Raw genomic sequence first — 19,246 nt, 5'->3', positions numbered from 1 at the left:
GAGTATAGATGCATTTGGTCAATTTTTTACTATTATTTATATTTTAACTTTATACTACCCTGCTTTAACATTTCCATTTTCGATATTTCCTGAATTTTGCACTTCTATCTGGTAGGAAAACATTTCACCAAAATATCGTATCGAAGGGCTTTCTTTGTGTCGTGCATTTTTTCACTACTTTCGATTTTTTTGTTGTTGAAAGATGAAACCTTTTGCAGTATCTATGGTTCCTTTTTTTTTACAAAAAATCCCTTTGAACACAGCCACATCCTTAATCCCCGGGTTCGAAGCACAAAGACCGTCCAGCGCACACACCGATCATTGCTGCATTTTCCCTTTTCGTACACGTACCCCGTGATCCTGGAAGCAGGGAGCTGCAGCGAAATCGAAGGAAAACATTTGCGGAAGCCATATTTTTATTCCATTTTCATGCTGTCCCAGGTGTGCAGCACAAGAAAAGGATCGTTCCAGCTGTGTAACGTCCACGTTCGGGATGCAGGTTCAGGCGAGCTGGAAGTGGAAGTTGAGTGCAGCCAACGTAGGGCCAAGATATCACCATCTGGTGGTGTCCGATCCGTATACACAGACCGGTTGGCCGCGCTGAATGGGATGAAAGTTTGTGCGGAAAGAAGCAAACAAACAAAAAAAAAACAACCCAGAAGGTAGGATGTAAAGGAACACACGACTTGGTAAAAGCTGCCGTTGTGGTTGTTCCACCCCTACTTCCATTTCCTGGGCTCCCCCTGAATGGCACCAGACAGGTACGAGACTGCCACTGGAGCTGTGCGCCGAAGGAATACGGAGCACAAAATCATGTCCACAAAACAGTTGCACTCGCTAGCCAGAAGCAGCACGTATTTTCAGGTGTTTCTTACACTTTTGCCGTGTGCCCTTCATGACCCTTGTTGTGTCTTTTGCTTGCGTCCGGATTCAGACTGTGTCTGTGTGTGAGTCCTCACCATTTCGGGGGTTGTTTCCATTTTGCACATAGCTTACACAGTGGTTTGCGTTGTGATCTGCCCTTTGCAACGAGTGAAAGAGTGTAAGCATGGGAGTTGTCGTCGCTAGAGCAATTCAATTAAATTAATAATATATAAATATAAAGTTGGAAAAATAAAAATAAATAAACCAGAATGAATAAATCACCACGAGTAGAATGCTCCCTACGCTTCCATACGGAAGCCGCGGGAGCGAGAGGCGCTGCAAGCGTAGTCGCTGCACGCACTCAACGATCACGCACTCAACGATCACGCACTCTCTTAAGCTAAGCCGAGTAGGGATACTAATGTAAAACATCGCTAGTGGAACCCGTCGTCGGCGAGCGACGCGGTAAAGAAAAATGTAAAATAAATGTCTCCTTTCTCTCACACGTTATAACACGTCGAATAATTAGTTTATTTGAAGAAAGAAAGGGCCCAATTCCCGTAAGCAGCTGCGCTAGCTGTAAAAGGACTTGGCGAGATTTGGGATTATTGCCCGGACTCGTCCACAGGAGTAATAACCGGATTGGAATGAAAAACGTTCAAGCCCGTTTTGAGTTACAACCGGAAATTCAAACTCGATCAAACCTAACGCCACTTTCGGACGAGAGTTTTTATCGGGCGTTGTCCTCGTCGGGCAAGTACGCCTCTTCGCCCCACGGTCGAGAAATGCTGTCGCAAAATTAACTAGACTGAACGATTCTTCTCCAACTTTCGGGCAATAACATATAACCCTTAAGTAAGCTTCATACCATAAACTTGCACCTTACGGCTTAGCTCCACTCATCAGGTTCTGCAGAAGCAAACTGATTGCAGTTTTATGCGTTTTCTTCGTGTTTGCTGAAGATTTGACCTCCTTGATCATGTTTTTGTAGTGTCTGCTTCATAATAGCCCAGTATTTTCCGATTGGCCTTAGTTCCGCTGCGTTGGGAGGGCTCCAGTCTTTGGGTACTAAAATGAGCAACTTGACCTCGTATCACTCCAGGAAAAATTGAATAATAAGGCAGAAGATTGCAGAGCCTTCGTGTAGTTTCTACAAAGATAGCTTTCACATTTCTGTAGTCAATCCTTAAGGTAGATCTTCCCGTTTAGTGTCTCGGTAGTAACGAATGTGCTTGCCACATCTTTGTCGGATTGTCTTACCAAACTATTTTCGTGACGTTGGTTTTAAGGTAACATCGCATTGTAAACAGTAAACATTGCTCATTCTACTGCATTCAACTACTGCGCTACTCAAACTTTCTAAAAAAATATCGAGAAGGTAATTTCTTAGAGCGTTTCTACAGTGGTGTTATTGGCTGTGGAACACCCTTTAATGTGCGTTTTTCTTAAACAAGTCTCGGTTTAATACTCCAAAGCTCCAAAAAGAAAAATAGCTGCAAATGGCCAATAGCAAGGGTACCCAAGAAAATGATTAAGTTTGGCCAATAAAGCAAAGATAAGTTTTCTGTATCCATTTCGACAGTTTTATTTTATGAGCTCGTTTAACGCATCCTTTAAAAAAGAAATACTATAAATGATTGAGCAAAGGACACATTCACACACAAACACACCGTCCGTTTGAACGTTGCTGGAAAACTATCAAAAGTTTTGCGCCCAATTTCAAATTCTACCAACGTAACGCTTTGTGTCCTACCCTGGGAAAATGGGATGGAAAAGGTGGAAAACTTTTCTTTTCCATCGGAAATAAAATCCTAGAAATCCGCGCTAGATAAGTTTGATGGGTAATAAACGGGAGCTAAAGGATCTCTGCAGAACGAACTTTGCCCTCGCGCTCCCGGAAAGCGTGGTGCAGTGAGCGATTGCAGTTTAGCGCTCCATGTGGGCGCTATCAAACAACCAAAGGGAGAACCGTCTGTCATTAATTATTCATGACGTTCGGTTTCTCTTTTAAGGACGATGAAACAATTTTGGTGGAGAATATTGGCGGAAGCTTCTTTCTCGCACCTTTCTGCTATAAATTTAATTTGCTTTCTCGTGGCTAAGAACTATAACAAAATGGATTCTCGTGCTACTAGACCACCACCTGCCCGTCACCATAGCAATGAAACTGCGTACTGCAATGAAAACGAATAATGATCGTGAGCTTTTATCTATCCTCTAGGAGAATGTGCGGTTGTTGTGAAGTTCATGAAAAGAATTATTTCTACTTCAAATTTGTCTTAAGTTCGTCTTTAAATTGTCCTAAATTTTTGAAAACATTGCTCGAACTTATGTTAACTTATGTGTGTTTTATGTGTTTTTTATGTGTTTTACTTCGCTGACTAAAACGGACTGTCCAGACGTGCGGTGATTTGTCACTTATTTTGTCGAAGGAAAGGTTTTTATTCTACATTTTGCAGATATTTTTCTTTCTTCTTTTTTTACGAATGAAGGATCTTCGGAACCTTAACCTCAGCTCATCAAATCATGGTGGCTCGTCTGCCAGCGATAAACTCTTTTTTAATGACGTGTTAAAGTCTTTTCAGCTATTTTTCCCAATTGTATTTTATTGCTTTAAAAATATGCTCAAATTTCAAGCTACCGTTTTCTCGAAACAATTTCCACTGTTCGAAAGATTCTGTTAATTCTTGCAAGGTATGTCCCCATTGTGTAAGCGTCCAACGGTCTTCAACATGCGCTGGAGCAGCTGGTTGGTAGTATCATCTTTGGAAGCTTGGAAGTTGAAATACTAAAATGCCATATCCAAGCGAATGCCACTTACCCACAACAAAAATATACCCCCACGGGTATGTTCGTGCTGTCGGGCATTTCTTTTCGATCGATAAAAGCATAGCAAAACAGCATGACCCCCCACATCTTTTAAACTCACTTCAGTGGGGGCAGGGGAGCTTTTCCAAAGGCAGTTGACATTCACGAAGCGGTCTGACGAGTGCAAAGTTTAAAGGTTTGGTCTCCACCGTCTTGTTCCCTTCGCGGCCACATCGTTGGTTGTGTTTTCTTTTTGCTTTTCTTTCAAGAATCGAGATGATCTCATACAACACGCGACCGTTGTTGTTTTCGTTTTCCATCGTCCTGCTGCCTTTTCACCCTGTTCCACAAATCCCAGTCTCCAGAGAACCGATTTTGTTGCAATGCGTTGCAACTCTCTCTGGTCCGTGTCTGGCCAGACGTGCAAGAAACAGCTGGTTGAACGTGGATCACGTCACCGCCATACTTTGCCACCCTGGCGGGGCCGAGCTTGTGTATTTGAGAAATTAAATCCTATCTTCACTCCCCTTGGGAAATTATGTCTTCGCCGGCTATGCCCCCGCCATCCACCAGGGGAGGGACGGCAGAGAGTTTGTTGTTTTTATCATTTACAGTTTTTTTTTGTTCCCCTTGATTGCAACAATCAATTTCTCCCGTGCGGCCCGTGTGCTAGAACTGCTGCTGAATATTTAATGGCCAGCAACTGGGTGGAGATTGCAGAATTTATCTCTGTGAAGCTGTTCGGTTGTGCTGGAACAAATAAGCTGACAGCCGCAGCTATTAGCCGTATACTCGTTCCAGGATGGATTTATACCTTCGGTTACAGTACTTCGATGTATTGTTTCTTTTTTTATACTGGCCAGAAGAAAGATTTAGGGAAAGACATCCGGGCAACAACCTCCCCTTCCGCTCTGGTGTTCATTGATCCTCGCTATCCGGTGCTGTAATAAGGCTTCTTATCAGCAGATCCCTGGTGGGACCAACTTTTGGAAGGGTTCCTTCCGGTTTCGGTCACACTCAGCACCAGTTCTCAAATTTCATTCCCATCCACCCCTCAGAGTGTACACGGGGCATCAGTTGAAGCATTATCCCGCCGAAATGGCAGCCCAACTTCCACGGCAAGACAAGCAACGCGAAGAATTATTCAGAGATCTCCGTCCCAACATGGCTTCCAACAACAATCATTCAACTATTCATCGTGCCTCTTCTGTAGCATTGTTTGCCAGTGCAACAAACAGCGGTCTCTTCATTCTTCGTCTCGGGGTATGGTTCTGCGTGCCTTTGGGCGTGTGAAGAAGAATGGTTATTGAAAATTCAAGCACCGAAAAAAAGCAATGTTCCCGACGGTACGTTTTCTTCCTCCAACTACTTGACATTCAACGTTAGCTTAAGGCTGGTCCAGATCCTTGAGCCGATCACCAGCTGGCCGGCAGCAGTCGGCCCTCGGCCGTCGCAGGGCATTTCATGCATGGAAACTTGTGGTTCAGCAACCGCGGTTGATGACACTGCGCTGGATCGAAGCACGCGGGGAGTTGCTGTGCAGTGTGGCGCAGTGGAAGGTGAGGAAGTTTTCGGGTAGTTCAACGACATGGTCTGGTCTGCGGCTAACGCAGCCAACATGGGGTCTCGAACCCGATTTTGCCATACCCGCGTGAGGTTCAGATTAAAACCGTTTTTGTTGCCGAACGCTAAAACGAAAGGCTGTATTGGTGCTGTTCCTCGCTGTACCACCAAAGCACAGTCGTCGGTTTCTTTTGATGGTCAACCTCTTTTTCCGCACCTTTCCGTGTATATCCCGATTAGGAGGACCGATGGAGGGCGATTTGTAGAGGGTTGAAGTTTTGAAAAAAGTATTCGTTGAAATTTAATCCAACAACACTCTCCACATTGACGTTGGGCTGTTGTGCACCACCACTGCGAAGATTTTGGTTTCGGTTTCGGTCGATTATTCCGTGTTCGCTTTTTCCACTGCCTTCGTTGTGACATTTAAACGTCTGGCCCCCCCCCCCAACAGGCTATTCCGATCCATTGCGTGTGCACGGGAACGTGCCCGACATGTCCCCTTCCCCTGGCAGCGTGATAATAATCGGTTAACGCACAACGTGTTCCGTGTACTGTTCCATCATCACCACCAGCACCACCAGCAGCAGCAGCAAGACGGTGCCAGGCGAATTCTGTTCGATAATCGCAGATTTCTGCGCTGTACCCACGGCAACGTCGGTGTTTCAAGGCCATCGGACCGGAACGGAAAAAAAAGTTCATGTCCGAATAATCGCTGGATTCGCCTGAACTGCTGTTTCGTTGCCCGTCGCGGCCAGTTAAGGTTTGTCTGCTATCCTTCCTCCCTCCCTGGTGCGGAACCTAAAGGCATATCGAACAATTATACCACCTTGAACTCTCTATCGCAGCTTGTGAATGCTATCTTCTCCAGTGTGTGGAGTTCAGTTCGCCATGCCACTGCTCTATATGTGTGTTGTATTGTTCACGTTTTATTGTAGCCGCAAGATCCACGGTTTCGGTTCGGTCCTGGTGGTAATTGGTAGCGCTCTGCGATGGGTTTACTTTATTCTTCCCAGCATGTCAAGGGCAAACCACCCATCGATGGTAACAATTGGTGATCTGTGTCGCATGCTTTGGCTCCATTGAAACAATCCTCCCATTACGACGGGATGTGGTTTCGTGATCGTGCGAGGTCAATGACGGGCTATGCCATTGTACTTTTCAACGTTCGATGGCCAAAGACAGTATTCGTCGCATTGTTTGGTGCTATAACCAGAATATTTATTACCAATGTAATAACGCCTAAATGTAGACTAACTGCACTACAAAATAGACGATATTTTTGGTTTAAAAGTGGTTTCTCATATGTTAATATGTAATCTTATCAAGCAATTCGTGTCGAATAGCTGAGTCGAGTTTGTAATAAGGGAAAGAACATATATGCAACTATATAGAACTTATATAGTTCCACTACTGACATAATCCCCTGAGATATGTACTTTGTACTAAACAGACGAAATCCTTTTAGCCGCATTCAGGAGGAAGATGTCCCGAAGGATTTTTGGCCTCGTATGGGTGGTAGGACAATGGAGGAGCCACTGTAATGACGGTCTCTATGAGCTGTACGACGAACTTACTGTCATACAGCGGATTAGACTCGCAAGTTTCCGGTGCGTTGGTCATGTCATTAAAATGACACCTGACGACCCAGCCCGTAAAGTCCTTTTAAGTCGACCACGTGGACAGCCTATAATTCAAATGGAGTGATGGCATTAATGTGTCCTCCAGAAGGAGTGCCGGAATTAAAGATCGGTTGACGAGGAAGCTCGTGAGTGGGTTAAAGGACTTATGCAGGATAAGTAAGTAAGAAAGAAAACATTGTGCTACTTAACTGTTGGAGGGTATTTAACTTCCGATTCTTTAAACCCTTGAACTCTAGGGATCGGTGTCGAAATATATTGCATACCTTCGCAAAGGTTCGAATGAAGCAATCACATCTGCAATACTGCACAGCACACAACGAACCGGTTGTTCTAAATTGTTCTTCGTCGTAAAGCATTTCTTCCCAACGAATGGTACAAAACCATGCGATTGTTTTAAAACCGAAAACCCGTCTCCCCCCCTATACGATCAACCAACTAATTTCGCATTCTAATGGCATTCGTTTTTCATTGCCTTACCGATGCATCTGTTACCGATTAATGATCGGTCGTTTATTTAACAGACGAACGCCGTGCACAGAGCGCTCCGTCCGTATACGCTTTGTGTGTGTAAGGCAAAAAGGGTCGAAATTGGTTCGCAATGGTAACATTCATTTTGCCGTCATCCGGCGATGAATGTCCGGCAGAAGGGGCGACGGTAGTTCTACAAAGGATTGCATTCTCAAGCAGGAGTTGGAGTTATATCCGTCGTGGCGTAAAACATTTCGGTTACACAATAGTTAGTTCGGGGAGGGTTGTTGTTGCCTTTTTTGTTTTGCTAAGGAATTCCATCTCGCGTTGGAAGATGAAGTCCCCCCGTATTTTGCGATTGCGAATTTGCTGGGAATGAGGATTTTGCTTTTCAATTTTTCCTTTCGTACGTTAGCCCCCCGGTTGGAACACTGGCCCTCTGCCCCAGCAGCGGGTGAATAGACTGCCGCAGTACATAATTTCACAACCCAACTCCACCGGGGGGGATGAGGGCGGCAACCCCATCCTAACGATGATCGAGAATGCATTCGGAACCAGATAACCCGTTTGATATAGTTACTGAAGTGAAGGCTCCTTCCCACAAAAAGCAAAAAAAAAAATCGTCCCCCCCCCCGTACGTGAAACGTATCCTTCGCAAACACCGATCCCCCACAACAGTAAAATGGGCTTATTTGAATCGCCTTTTTGTCCGCTTCTGCTTCTTCTATGCTTAAGCCACCTTCCATGTCTGCTAGAGAAAGGTTTGGTGGCCAATGGAGCATAATAATCGTTTCCATTTTTCATGCCTATATATGAACCCTCAACCCTACGCTGGTTGGTCCATGGCTGGCAACATATAAGACCCAACAAAAACGGAAAGGGCACCCTCATCGGGACGTACCCCATTTATCGATGATGCAGGATTTGCAAGGATTTCGGTCCGAAACCCGAAAAACAGACGATCATCCAAACTTTTTAAGGCCTTTAGGGGGCTCTCTCCCCATTTCTTCCACCTGTCCCTATATTAACCGGTTAGAATAACGCACAATCCTGAGGGGGGTGGGTGAGCAATTTCGTATCCACGAAACGATTTTACCGTTTCGAAACACGATCCTTTTTTTTCCTTTGCACGCGCTCGTGGCTATACTGCACCATCATTTCACCAGAGATCGCATTCGGTTTGTTGTTTGCCTTCATTCCTCCGTTCTTTGTGTATGAGGGTTATTTTTTGGACGAGCAAGATCTTGAAATGATGTGAAGTTTGTCTCAAATTAAACTACAGAGATAGCTGAACGGGAGTGGCCACCGTAATCAAGTTTATGCATAGATAGTGTGGTGCGGCAAATGTTGTAAAACTGGTTCCAGGTCGGAGTGTGAGTCATCTGCCAGCCTGGGAAGCTGTCCCGGCACTACTGCAGTCGTGTCCCAAAGACATGAAATTTAATTTCATTTGTAGTGAGAGACTCAGAAATGTCGTAAGGCTTCCGAAACCTCTGGATGGTTGGCCTCTACTGTGTGTAAAGTTGAGCTTTGTCTTCCACTAGCTTAAATTTATTTCATAGCCGAATGAAGTCGTTGTTGTCCTTCGGTTCTATTGCTCATCCGTCATCATTTCGATGCGCTACGTTATATCCAACCCCCCGCATCCGGGGTGGACGTTGGTGGTCGGAACAGTTGGTGTTTCAGTTTGTTCAGCAGCGTGGTTATGAAACTCTGCTTAAAGCAGCTTTTAATGGGATTTCAACCCCTTTCACCAAACATCCAGCAGCAGGAAGAGAGCAGAGTTGAAACAGTCCTGCAAAGAAAAAGCACAATCCCCAGCGCAGGGCACACTACCTCGCGAACGTCGAACAGCAAAACGAATCGAGCAAAGGCCAACATAACTAATGCCGCATCCCTACTCCGAGAACTTCCCATAGCTGCTGTAGATTCTTCTCGTCTTGTATGCTACACAAACAAACAAACAAACAAACAAAAAACCCAACCACACACGGCCAGATTATGTTCGTGTAGAAAAGTGAATTTTGTGCCAGCGGAAGGCAGACAAGACTCGACACACACTGGATGGGAAAGTTACCAACCGGGTTCTCGTTGTCTCGGCTGTCGAATGATTTAACGCTGTTACGAGTGTGGAAAAGCGAGAACGCATCGGTATACATGGCGTTGAGAGCGAACCGTGTGTGTGGAAACATGGTTTTTCTATTCCCTTCCTTCCTAGAGTCCCCTCCCTTCTCCCACCAGCCAGCCAACCGGCACTTAAAGGTGATGGAAATGGTCATCACCACACAGCGGACATACCGAGAGCCGAGAGCCACCACTCCCAAAAAAGCTCCTCCAACGTTTGTGTAGCAGCAGTGGTTTCGTTGCTGGAGCTGTGTTTTTCTTTCACGTAGGTAGTGGTCGAGTGGTTTTCTAGCGTGTTCCCTTTGGCTTTGGCCATCGTGTTGTTTAAATCAACAGCAAGGAAATCGATAAGCGTGTGCTGTGTGTGAATGTGTTGTGGAAAACCGAAACATAGGGACAAATGTTTCACACCACAAAATTGTCGCTTTTTCAAGCTCGGCGATCAAAAATAATGGCAAATGGACGATTAATGGGGGGATCGTCCCCCCATCAGTACATTTTTAATGTCGATTTTTAGGATGCTAGGAAAATTATCACACAAAAAATGAGGACGAACCCTGAAAGGGATAATTGTACTATCTTTCACAAACGAAATATAAAATGGTGTCAGTTTTTGTTTGATGATGTGTTTATTAACATATTCTGATTTTATAACACCAAATCCACAGACCACAACGATTACGACGTTTTACTTATTTCCATTTGAATTCAATATCAAAATGATCAATCTGTAATGAACCTAACGTAAATAACGAAAGGGCAAGTCGTTAAGAATGCATGTAAATTTTCAGTTAAATGTATAAGCGTCTAGTGTATCCAGTATGTCCTATTTTCGATAGATAAATGCAATGTAATGAAAAAAAAAACACCTCTCTTTGTCATGCTTTAACAACGAACCATCTACGGCCCCTTCCTGTTCAATCGTCAAACATAATTATGTCTTTTCGTATTTATTTACCTATGTTGCATTCTATGAATTCTGTCTTCAATTTCATTTCTATTCCAACATCCTGCAAAACCAACCCACTCGGGAACAATTGGTGCGATGTTTGAACGATGTGTGTGTAATCTATTTGCCGTACTATTTTTGCTTTGGAAGTATTTATCGTACCCTCTCATTCGTTTTACTGGGACCTTCAAGGTTGCGCATATCTTCAAACATGTTGAAGCATTTGTTTGACTGTCCTGTACTGATACTTTTATCTATCAATGCCTTCGCTTCTTGCAGCACTCTTGGGATGGCTAATCATTCTCAATTAGCATGAAAAGGTGCGAAATGATGGGTTTTTCCCTCCCCAAAACCAAAAACAAAACAATCCAATATTATAATCCATCATATGGCGAACTGAATAATGTTAATCCTCAAGCGGTAATGTGTGTTATTGAGAAACTGATTCTTCAATCCTTCGCCAGCATACCTACTACCCCTGCCTACTTACTTTATGCTCCCTCCTATGAACCTTTCATCCTAATCATTTTCTATACCGTTTTCCCGCACGGTTTTTCCGTTGCACAGCAAACACAAACCGTTGCCGTGGGATCGTTCCGTACGCTGCAGGCCTCACATTCCCAGCGACTAGACTGCGTGTTGACAATCGCAGCAAAGCTGCCGGATGTTGCGGTATTGGTGATGCTGGTACCAGCTGGAAGAAACGCTTCTTTGTTCTTCACTGGCTGCGTAGCTGGCTTGGGACTTTCGCATGCAATGCACTTCTGCTGGTTTGGTTCGTTACGGATCATACAAACATCACACGCCCATTTGGTGGCAGATTCCGCCATCAGATCCTGGAATGAACGTACCTTTGGTGCGTCCGGAACTTCCAATGGTTTGGGGCTTTCACACGCAATGCACTTCTGCTGGTGTGGTTCATTGCGGATCATGCAAACATCACACGACCATTTGGTGGCAGATTCCGCCACAAGATCCTGGAATGAACGAACCTTCGGGGCATCCGGAACCTTCACTGGCTTGGGGGTTTCACACGCAATGCACTTCTGCTGATGTGGTTCGTTACGGATCATACAAACATCACACGCCCATTTGGCGGCAGATTCCGCCATCAGATCCTGAAATGAACGTACCTTCGGTGCGTCCGGAACTTTCAACGGCTTGGGGCTTTCACACGCAATGCACTTCTGCTGGTGTGGTTCGTTACGGATCATGCAAACATCACACGACCATTTGGCGGCAGATTCGGCCATCAGATCCTGGAATGAACGTACCTTCGGTGCGTCCAGAACTTCCAATTGTTTCGGGGCAGCAAATTTGAACGACATGGTCGCTGCTGGAACCGGCCCAGAGGAGTTACCAAGCACTATAGTCGAGGCAAACACAAACGTTGGCTTTTCGCGAGGTAAAGATGGAAACTCATTGTACTTTGTGGGACCTGCATTGGTGATTTGAGATGAATCATTCAGCAGTGTAGGCGACTCAAATACAAACGTGGTCATCTCACGGAACAAGGAAATGGAAGTTTCCTGTGCAGATGAGTCCGGAACAGCAGAGACAACATCGGTGACTTGAAGTAGGCTATTAAGCGGTATCGGTGATGTAAATCCAAACGAACGAATCTCCGAAAATGTTGTAGGTGTCGGTGTGTTCCTTTCCAATTCACCTCGTTGCTTATTCTCATCATTTGCGAGCAGCTTGTTTCCATTGATACCCTTGGTATTTTTCAGTCCCTCCTCCTTATCCGCCGAAAGTAATGGTCCTTTCATCGGCACGATAAAATCGAACTTAGGCAGTCCCTCAATCAGTAGGGGTAGCTTCAAATTTGGCAGCTGAATCGGTTCCACCGTGTCCACATCTCGTTCCTTTATCGGGTCCGCGTGCAGGCGGGTCTTTTTCGTCATCTGCTTGCCACCGGTTGATTTGGGTTCTTCTTGACGCGTCGGGTTGGTCGGGCTATCGACGTGCGATGGAAGCGTATACTCCATTAAGGATGCTGTTGGTGGCTCAGACGGCTGTGTAGTGTTTTCCGAACGTTCCGTCTGTTGCGAGCGTATTAGATTCAGCATTTGCAGTGTCCGTGGTTTGCGTATGTCGGGGTATGAAGCAATCTTTTCCCGTTTCGATGATGAACTTTTCGCGGCATATTCGTCCACTAATTCAAGAATTCGTCGCGCAGGGAAAGACATTGCGGATGCATATGTTTCCGGCTTTGCTTCCTTCTGTGCATCTGGGAGCGATTGCGCTTTGCCGACTGGGTGCGACTTTTTCACCAGTACAGTAACGGCCGGACGCGATGGACCTTGGGTAGCTAACGTTCGTGCAGAAGATGCACCTCCGAATCGGGTAAAGCCTTCGTAAAACGGTGATCCACCGTACTCCGGCGGAATCCAACCATTACTCATCGATTTTGACATCTTGGCCACGGAAATGTTAAAGGATGGACGCCGTGAAGACGCGACCGAATCGTTCCTGTCTTTGGTGGATTTAAGATGCGAGGAACCGAAAAGCGTATTGTGGGCATATCCACTGCGCGACTGTTGCATTCGTCTGATATAGGCTGAGTTACTGCTCATCAATCCACGTAGACGTTGGCTTGTGTTGGACGCGTTGGACGTTCTTGTTCTGAGTGTGGCGGATGAAGGGCGTGAGCGTTCCTCTTCGTTAGCGTTCCATGTTTCACGCAGTCGGGGTCGTTTTCTGATCATTTCGTAAGTGCGGTTATCGCTAATGACGACATCGGTATCAGCCGAGTTTGGAGAATGTGGTCGCTTCCTTAAATCGATTGAAACCCGTTCTTCATTCTGCTCATCTAAATTGTTGTTCGGGTTGGAGTGTGGCTCTGATGGCTGTTGGTCCTGTGTCAACCTACCGCTTTGTTTGCGTTGACGCACCGGTGGTAACAATACGGACAACATGCCCGAGAAGTTCGAACGAATTTTGCCAACGAAGGAACTATTCCCATCGCTACTACTGGACCTGCCATCGTTTAGAGAATGATCAGAATCATTTTTCGTTTCACTGTAGTCTTTCATGCCGGTCTGTGCGTTCAGCGTCACGGCATCCTCTACATCAGAATTTTCACTATCGCTATGTTCCGTACGGCGCATCGAAGGTGAAGTTGTTCCCGTGTGAGGCATTTTTCTACTGTCACGCACACCAACACGCACGAGCGCGCATTCGCTCACAAGCACCGCTTGCTGCCGAGGTTCCGTCTGCTGTCGGCAGCTACTGCAACGAAATGATGAACACTAACGATGGAAGATAAATCATTTGTTCCCGAAAGTAAACTAACACCGCACTCACGTTTCACGGCACTGTTGTTGCACTATCTGCTGTGTGAAGCTTTTTTCACCGTGCGTATTGATTATTCCTACTTTTTCACATTGAACGTGCGAGCACGCGATAAACTCACTGACATGGCGAACATGTCATGCCGGGCGAACTGCTGGTTCTCTCTCTGTCACCGTACTGTTCTCATCTTGCTCGCTCCGTTCTTCTGCTTGAACCGGTTGCAAAACTGAACCGGTTGCTGCTCTCAGCTGTCAGCTTTGACAACGTCATGCAGCCATTGTTTACAAATAGCAATGGAGCAATTTCAATTTGGCCGTTGCCGTCAATGTTTTTATTGCGATTTTTTCCGAAAATATTTTATATTAAGAAAAAAGATATAATTCTTGCACTGTTGCAAACTCGCATTATTTTTAAGACTATTCATTTATCGGATATATATTTTTTTCTTTTGCAATCATTTACCTTTACGAAATTAACATCATTAAAATAAATAGGTAATTGAAAAAGAAAACCGAATGGATCTCAAAGGTAGACATAGTTTCTTAATTTATCATTAACGAAATGTGAAAAATATAAGCCCATTACGTTCCTTTCATTTGCAGGGTGTTAGAACCTTCATATGCAATCGTGAAAGTGTGATTGCGCAGCAAGAATTTTTGAGATTCTGGTTGTGTCTATGGAATGTTAAATTTCTCACTTACCATTAGCGACGGTATCAACGAATAAAAAAGGACGAAATCTCTGCCCCCTAAGTAACGCGTCCCTTCGTGAAAGCACACAAAAAAAGGTTACGGGCGGATAAAAAGGGTACCGAAACCTCGGTTCGGGTAAGAAACGAGATTTTAGGAGCAAGAATATTGAAAAGAATGGCCTCGTTTAAGGGTGTTTTGTATAGCGATCACCCCTCACGTATAGGCAGGTGCTTGGAAAAATAACAGACGTGTTTTAAAGGTGACCAAATTCCGGTGACATCGACAAAAACAAACCCATCGGCATAAAGCAAGGTTTGGGAAGCAGTTTTTTTGCCCCATACGGTAAGACAAGCGTTAAAAAGGCGAACCAATTTTGCACGACGAACCGTCCGCTGTTCGTGATGAAGGAAAATGTTCACTTTCCTTCCTGTCGTGCAGAAGAAAGTGAATTTTTTATGCCCCACGATAGCGAATAAGCAGGGAAACTTCAAACGTCGCGCTTTATTTTATGATGAGTGCTGTCGATAATTGAACTAACACACACCCCACAACAGCCCTAACGTTTTCTCTGCTATTGGTGGGTATGGGTTAGGGACGTAAAAATGGCCCGAATAAAAAAAAAGCAGTACCACAGAGCTTTTCCTGTGCCAGCAAGGATAAGGATGAGGTTGAGGCGCTTATATGATGTGATGATTGGTAATGATGATAGCGATGGTGCTGATGATGATCAAATCGTATTTGCGGTCATATCGTGTACTAGTTCTTCCCTTTTTTTCCTTTTTGATACACCGCTCCTCCAACAACTTTGCCACACGCGGGCGCACGCATTACAAACACATGCAGGCGTAGAGATCCCATTTCGGATTCGATTTCCCACAAGCCACAAGTTATTATATCCTCGCCCGCCATGTAGTTCAACATAATTTCCTTTTCCATCCATATACACCGGCACACATTGGATCACCGTGAAAACCGAAATTGCTTCACGTTTGGTTTTCCCCTTCTCCCTGTTACCCATTTCCTCCTCTTTTTATGGGTGTTTTTTCCTCTTGACGGAGCTTTACCAGGCCCCACCGTGCTCAGGATGCTGGCTACTACTGTTGGGCCTATCTGCAGCTGACAGCAGCCTGCCGGAGCTGATAGGAAAGTTAACGTCGTTGTTGTTGCCGTTGATCTTTCGCTCGTACAGGTCTGGCCGCGGGGGAAGCTTTCATGTGTGCGCAGGTTTGATTTTGGGCTTGTCGAGCTGAAATTGAAACTGAACTAGGGCATCCGGATAGGGAGGAAAGGCCGGAGAGTACATTGGCGGTTCGTTTTATAATTTTGAACAAATTTTTATCACATTAGCCACGTTGAAAAATTTGCGGAGTCAACATTGACGTTACAGGGGTTTTCCGTTCAAGTGGTGGAGCTAAAACCAATTCTTTGCAAGAAAAGACGAAAGAAACTCACTGAGAGACTGATGTTGAATAATGACCGAGTAGAAATGGGTGGATAAAGTTTTGGATGATTCATGAATCTTTAAAATAGAGATTCAAATTCATTCATTCTGTTCAAAGATGCATTCAGATTGATATCCAATTCGATATTCGATCATATACCATCAGACTAGTTTCATTCGAATTTGAATAAGTTCCAGGATGTACTAAGAATTCCATAGCTATTTTGACACATGTGACAGGTGACACAAAGTTCAATTTAAACAGAATCAAGAATCTTTAATTCCAACTTTGGCAATGGAATTCAATAACCTTTCAGTGTGGTTCACATTGGTCGTTGTCGTGTGGCAATTTCCGTGCCTTACCAATTTTGTCAAAGCAATTCTTTATGTACCAGTGCTCACCATAAAAACCAAACAATCAACAGGAATCATCAAACGCCGTTACGACCCATTTGTAATCGTATTCAATGATGTTTCGACCGGCATTCACCACCAATCATCGCGTAGTCATGGGGGTCTGTTGCTGGTAATTACACACGATTCAACGATCCAATATACGCCAAACTGAGGCAACCACCACGATTCCTCTCTGACCGTGTTGTTGAGCTCTGAACGAGCGGGCATTGGTGCTCGGTTATTAAATCGTTCGATCTGTTGGTCTGCTGTTGGTGTCTTTTGTATCACTGTGGTTCCTGCTGGTCCCGGCAGGAGAGAACTTTAATTAATCAGCTTCATCATTGGCAAAGACACGGGAAACAATTTTGGCGCACAACGCCGTCCATGGAGAAGCGCGTGTGTGATGGATTGGGTTGAATAATTAAATTCAACATACTCTCCTGTGCTGGTTTATGCTGGTTAGCGTCTCTGCACTCGTTTGATGCGACAGAAATGCGTCAGGAGGCGAAAGAAATGGGTGAAATTCCCCATTTACTTAAAGCGATATCGGCTTTTCCCTGCGGGCGGAACTGTGCAACGAAATGGACAATCACTCCTCTTGCTTTAAGTTAAACGGTGAAGCAAAGCCTGTATACGGCGATCATCTGTTTAGCATAATTTCTCTCCCTTTATGCAGGAATGGTGCGAAAAGTTTTCGGAGTGTCAGCTTTATCGACAGTTTCGTTGAAGCACACGAAAGAAAATATGCGTAAACGTAAAGATAAGCAGGGTGGAATTGGGCTTAAATTCGTTGCCAGTCAGGATGGAAGGAACAAGAAAAATATGCAAATAATACCTTTAACCGTAAGTGTTTTAGATTTGCCAACTTTCGGCAGCGGCTTCACATCTTACTGGGTTGCTATAATAATAATCAGAAAATAGTTCATTTTCGACGAAATTTACATATTTTAGCATCTAATGAGCCAATCATTTTGTGCATTTTTGTACGAATTGCTTTGACATTAAAGCTCGGGTACTCACACTTGATTGCTTTGGCTTTTGTTGATAAAAAGATAAGTAAAAAGAGAAGTACATTAGAAACAGTTATGTAAATCAGTTGGAAAGAGAGCGCGTTTGTGCAACAAAACAATAAAAAATACGTCTAGTAAAGGTTAAAACGTTCGAAACAATAAGAAACCAGTCTGACTTGAAAAGAAGTGTAAAGAATGGAAATAAAATTACAGAAATGAAATTGAAATAAAGTAAATATACGGAATGGTGTAGTAAAGAAAGTTTCATCATTTGCTACAATCTCCATACACCATGGAAACACCAAATTCCAGAGGCAAAGATAAAGAAAAAAAAACGAGAGCAAAAGCACACAAATGTAAACAACAGTGGAAGCAAAAAAAAAGGTCCCATAATTGAATTTAAAACATCAGCAGCAGCGTCCTCTTCCTTCCACATCCTTCGCGAGCCACTCGTCCGTCGGTCTGGGATGAAAAGTAAAAGTGTGCCCTGGCTGGTGGAGTGTCTCTGTGTACGCGCGTGTGGGTCGCTGGATGCCACGAACTTTACCAACCCGCCCGCCTGATGGTTGCCTCCCCTTCCAGGACCACATCCACCGGTGTACACCAACAAGTTGGTTCACTCTGGAGTGTGCTGTTTGCTTTCACCTGAAAGGAAAAAAATAAGAGGAAAAATCGAGGAAAATCCCTCCTTATCATTCCCATCACCACCCAGCACCTGTGAGTTGATGGGTCGCCGTGAGAAATGGTTTCGTTGTGAAATTGCGTTCTTGCAGGCCAAAGTAGGCCCACCAGAACTCACAGAGTTCCACCCAGAACCAGCCACCTATATGTGAGTGAAGTAAGGTGCGCAAGGATGTGGGTGTGTGTTGGGGAGAAGATTTTCAATTAAATTTCCTTTCCACCCGGCAGGAAACAGTAACGGGGAGGGGGCAACATTTGTGCGTGGGCTTACGGAAAGTGAGCGTGAGTTAGAAAGAGATTCACTATGGCTCTCATTTATTGTTGGTAGGTTTTACTTACTTTTTTTCTTCTCGCAAATGTTCCTAATTTGCAAGTAAAGAAAAGCTCTCCAAAGCAAATGCCTACGTTACGCCGTAAAAGGACTGTTCCTGCTGTAAAATAGGTTGTGTTTGTTTTGCTGGAAATCCCATGGTACTGAGCTAACGTGAACGGTGATATGGCAACGGTATCGTCTGGCAATGTGGCGCAGTGTGGATGACGATGATGAAGGTTGAAGGATGTTATCAATATTAAGCTTTAATCGCACTAATGGACGTGTGTAGACCGGGTTGTGCGCGCTGTGTGCAGGGTTGGAGATATTAAGTGATATAATTTCCATAAGGAGAGGTAGTCCATTAGTGTGGCTGAACTTGTGGGCCGTATGGTGTGGCTGTTTATCTTCCAGCCTTACAAACACTGGATGAGTTGGCTGGATCAGATGCGTTTAATTATACTAACATTTACCCAAAATGGTTCCGCTTGGAGTAGAAAATTAGTGCCGAAGTGGAATATGATGAGGATAGAAATTCATTTGCACCATAAGAGGAAAGATTAATCACCACCACTAGCGGGCCTCGGGATGACGCATGTCTATGTAGGAAAAACTGGGAAAAAAGCTCTTTTACCACAAAAAGAACAACATCGTTTTCACCTGTTGGCATGGTGAACAAATGATCTCAAACGTTTTCTTTTGGACATTGGGAACCTCAGGAAATAGGTCTTTGTCTGACTATATTATTTATTCGTACCCGTGGGAAGTTTATTCAGTTAAAGTATTTTTCTGTACATGTATTCTATTGCTTCCTTTGTTATCAATCGTCATTAAGATATTTTCCGCAATTTAAAAAAATGCCTAATACGTTTACTAACATGTTTGTATGTGTTTCTTATTTTTCCAGATATTCCACTGCCATCATTGCGCCGACATGTTCTAGTACCTTTCCCTCTTTCGGAGGGAAGTATCGGCAGCCGTGCCCTAAACCCAAACTAGGTCGAAT

General features: G+C 44.4%; 1 protein-coding gene across 2 annotated transcripts; it reads right to left on the bottom strand.

Moving 5' to 3' along the window:
* Positions 1–10,128: 10,128 nt before the first annotated feature.
* On the bottom strand, positions 10,129–13,827 carry LOC128310210 (nuclear pore complex protein Nup153). Of its 2 annotated transcripts, none has more exons than XM_053046796.1 (2): positions 13,723–13,827; positions 10,129–13,647 (listed from the first exon to the last, which is right to left on the bottom strand). In XM_053046796.1, exon 2 carries the CDS (start codon positions 13,554–13,556, stop codon positions 10,947–10,949), a length of 2,610 nt encoding a protein of 869 aa, XP_052902756.1. In that variant the 5' UTR covers positions 13,557–13,647; positions 13,723–13,827; the 3' UTR covers positions 10,129–10,946. The 2 variants fall into 2 exon arrangements, with proteins under 2 accessions (XP_052902756.1, XP_052902755.1); XM_053046795.1 differs by having other exon boundaries at positions 10,129–13,667; positions 13,723–13,800.
* Positions 13,828–19,246: the final 5,419 nt, after the last annotated feature.

The sequence above is a fragment of the Anopheles moucheti genome, chromosome 2 (assembly GCF_943734755.1).
Source record: "Anopheles moucheti chromosome 2, idAnoMoucSN_F20_07, whole genome shotgun sequence".
Classification (NCBI taxonomy): Eukaryota; Metazoa; Arthropoda; class Insecta; order Diptera; family Culicidae; genus Anopheles; species Anopheles moucheti.
Note: the sequence above shows the minus strand (reverse complement) of the source record. Positions and strands in the feature narration are given on the sequence as shown.

What these genes read in the sequence shown, in the direction of transcription:
- LOC128310210 (XM_053046796.1), bottom strand. Translation starts at nt 13,556, where the DNA reads ATGCCTCACACGGGAACAACTTCACCTTCGATGCGCCGTACGGAACAT.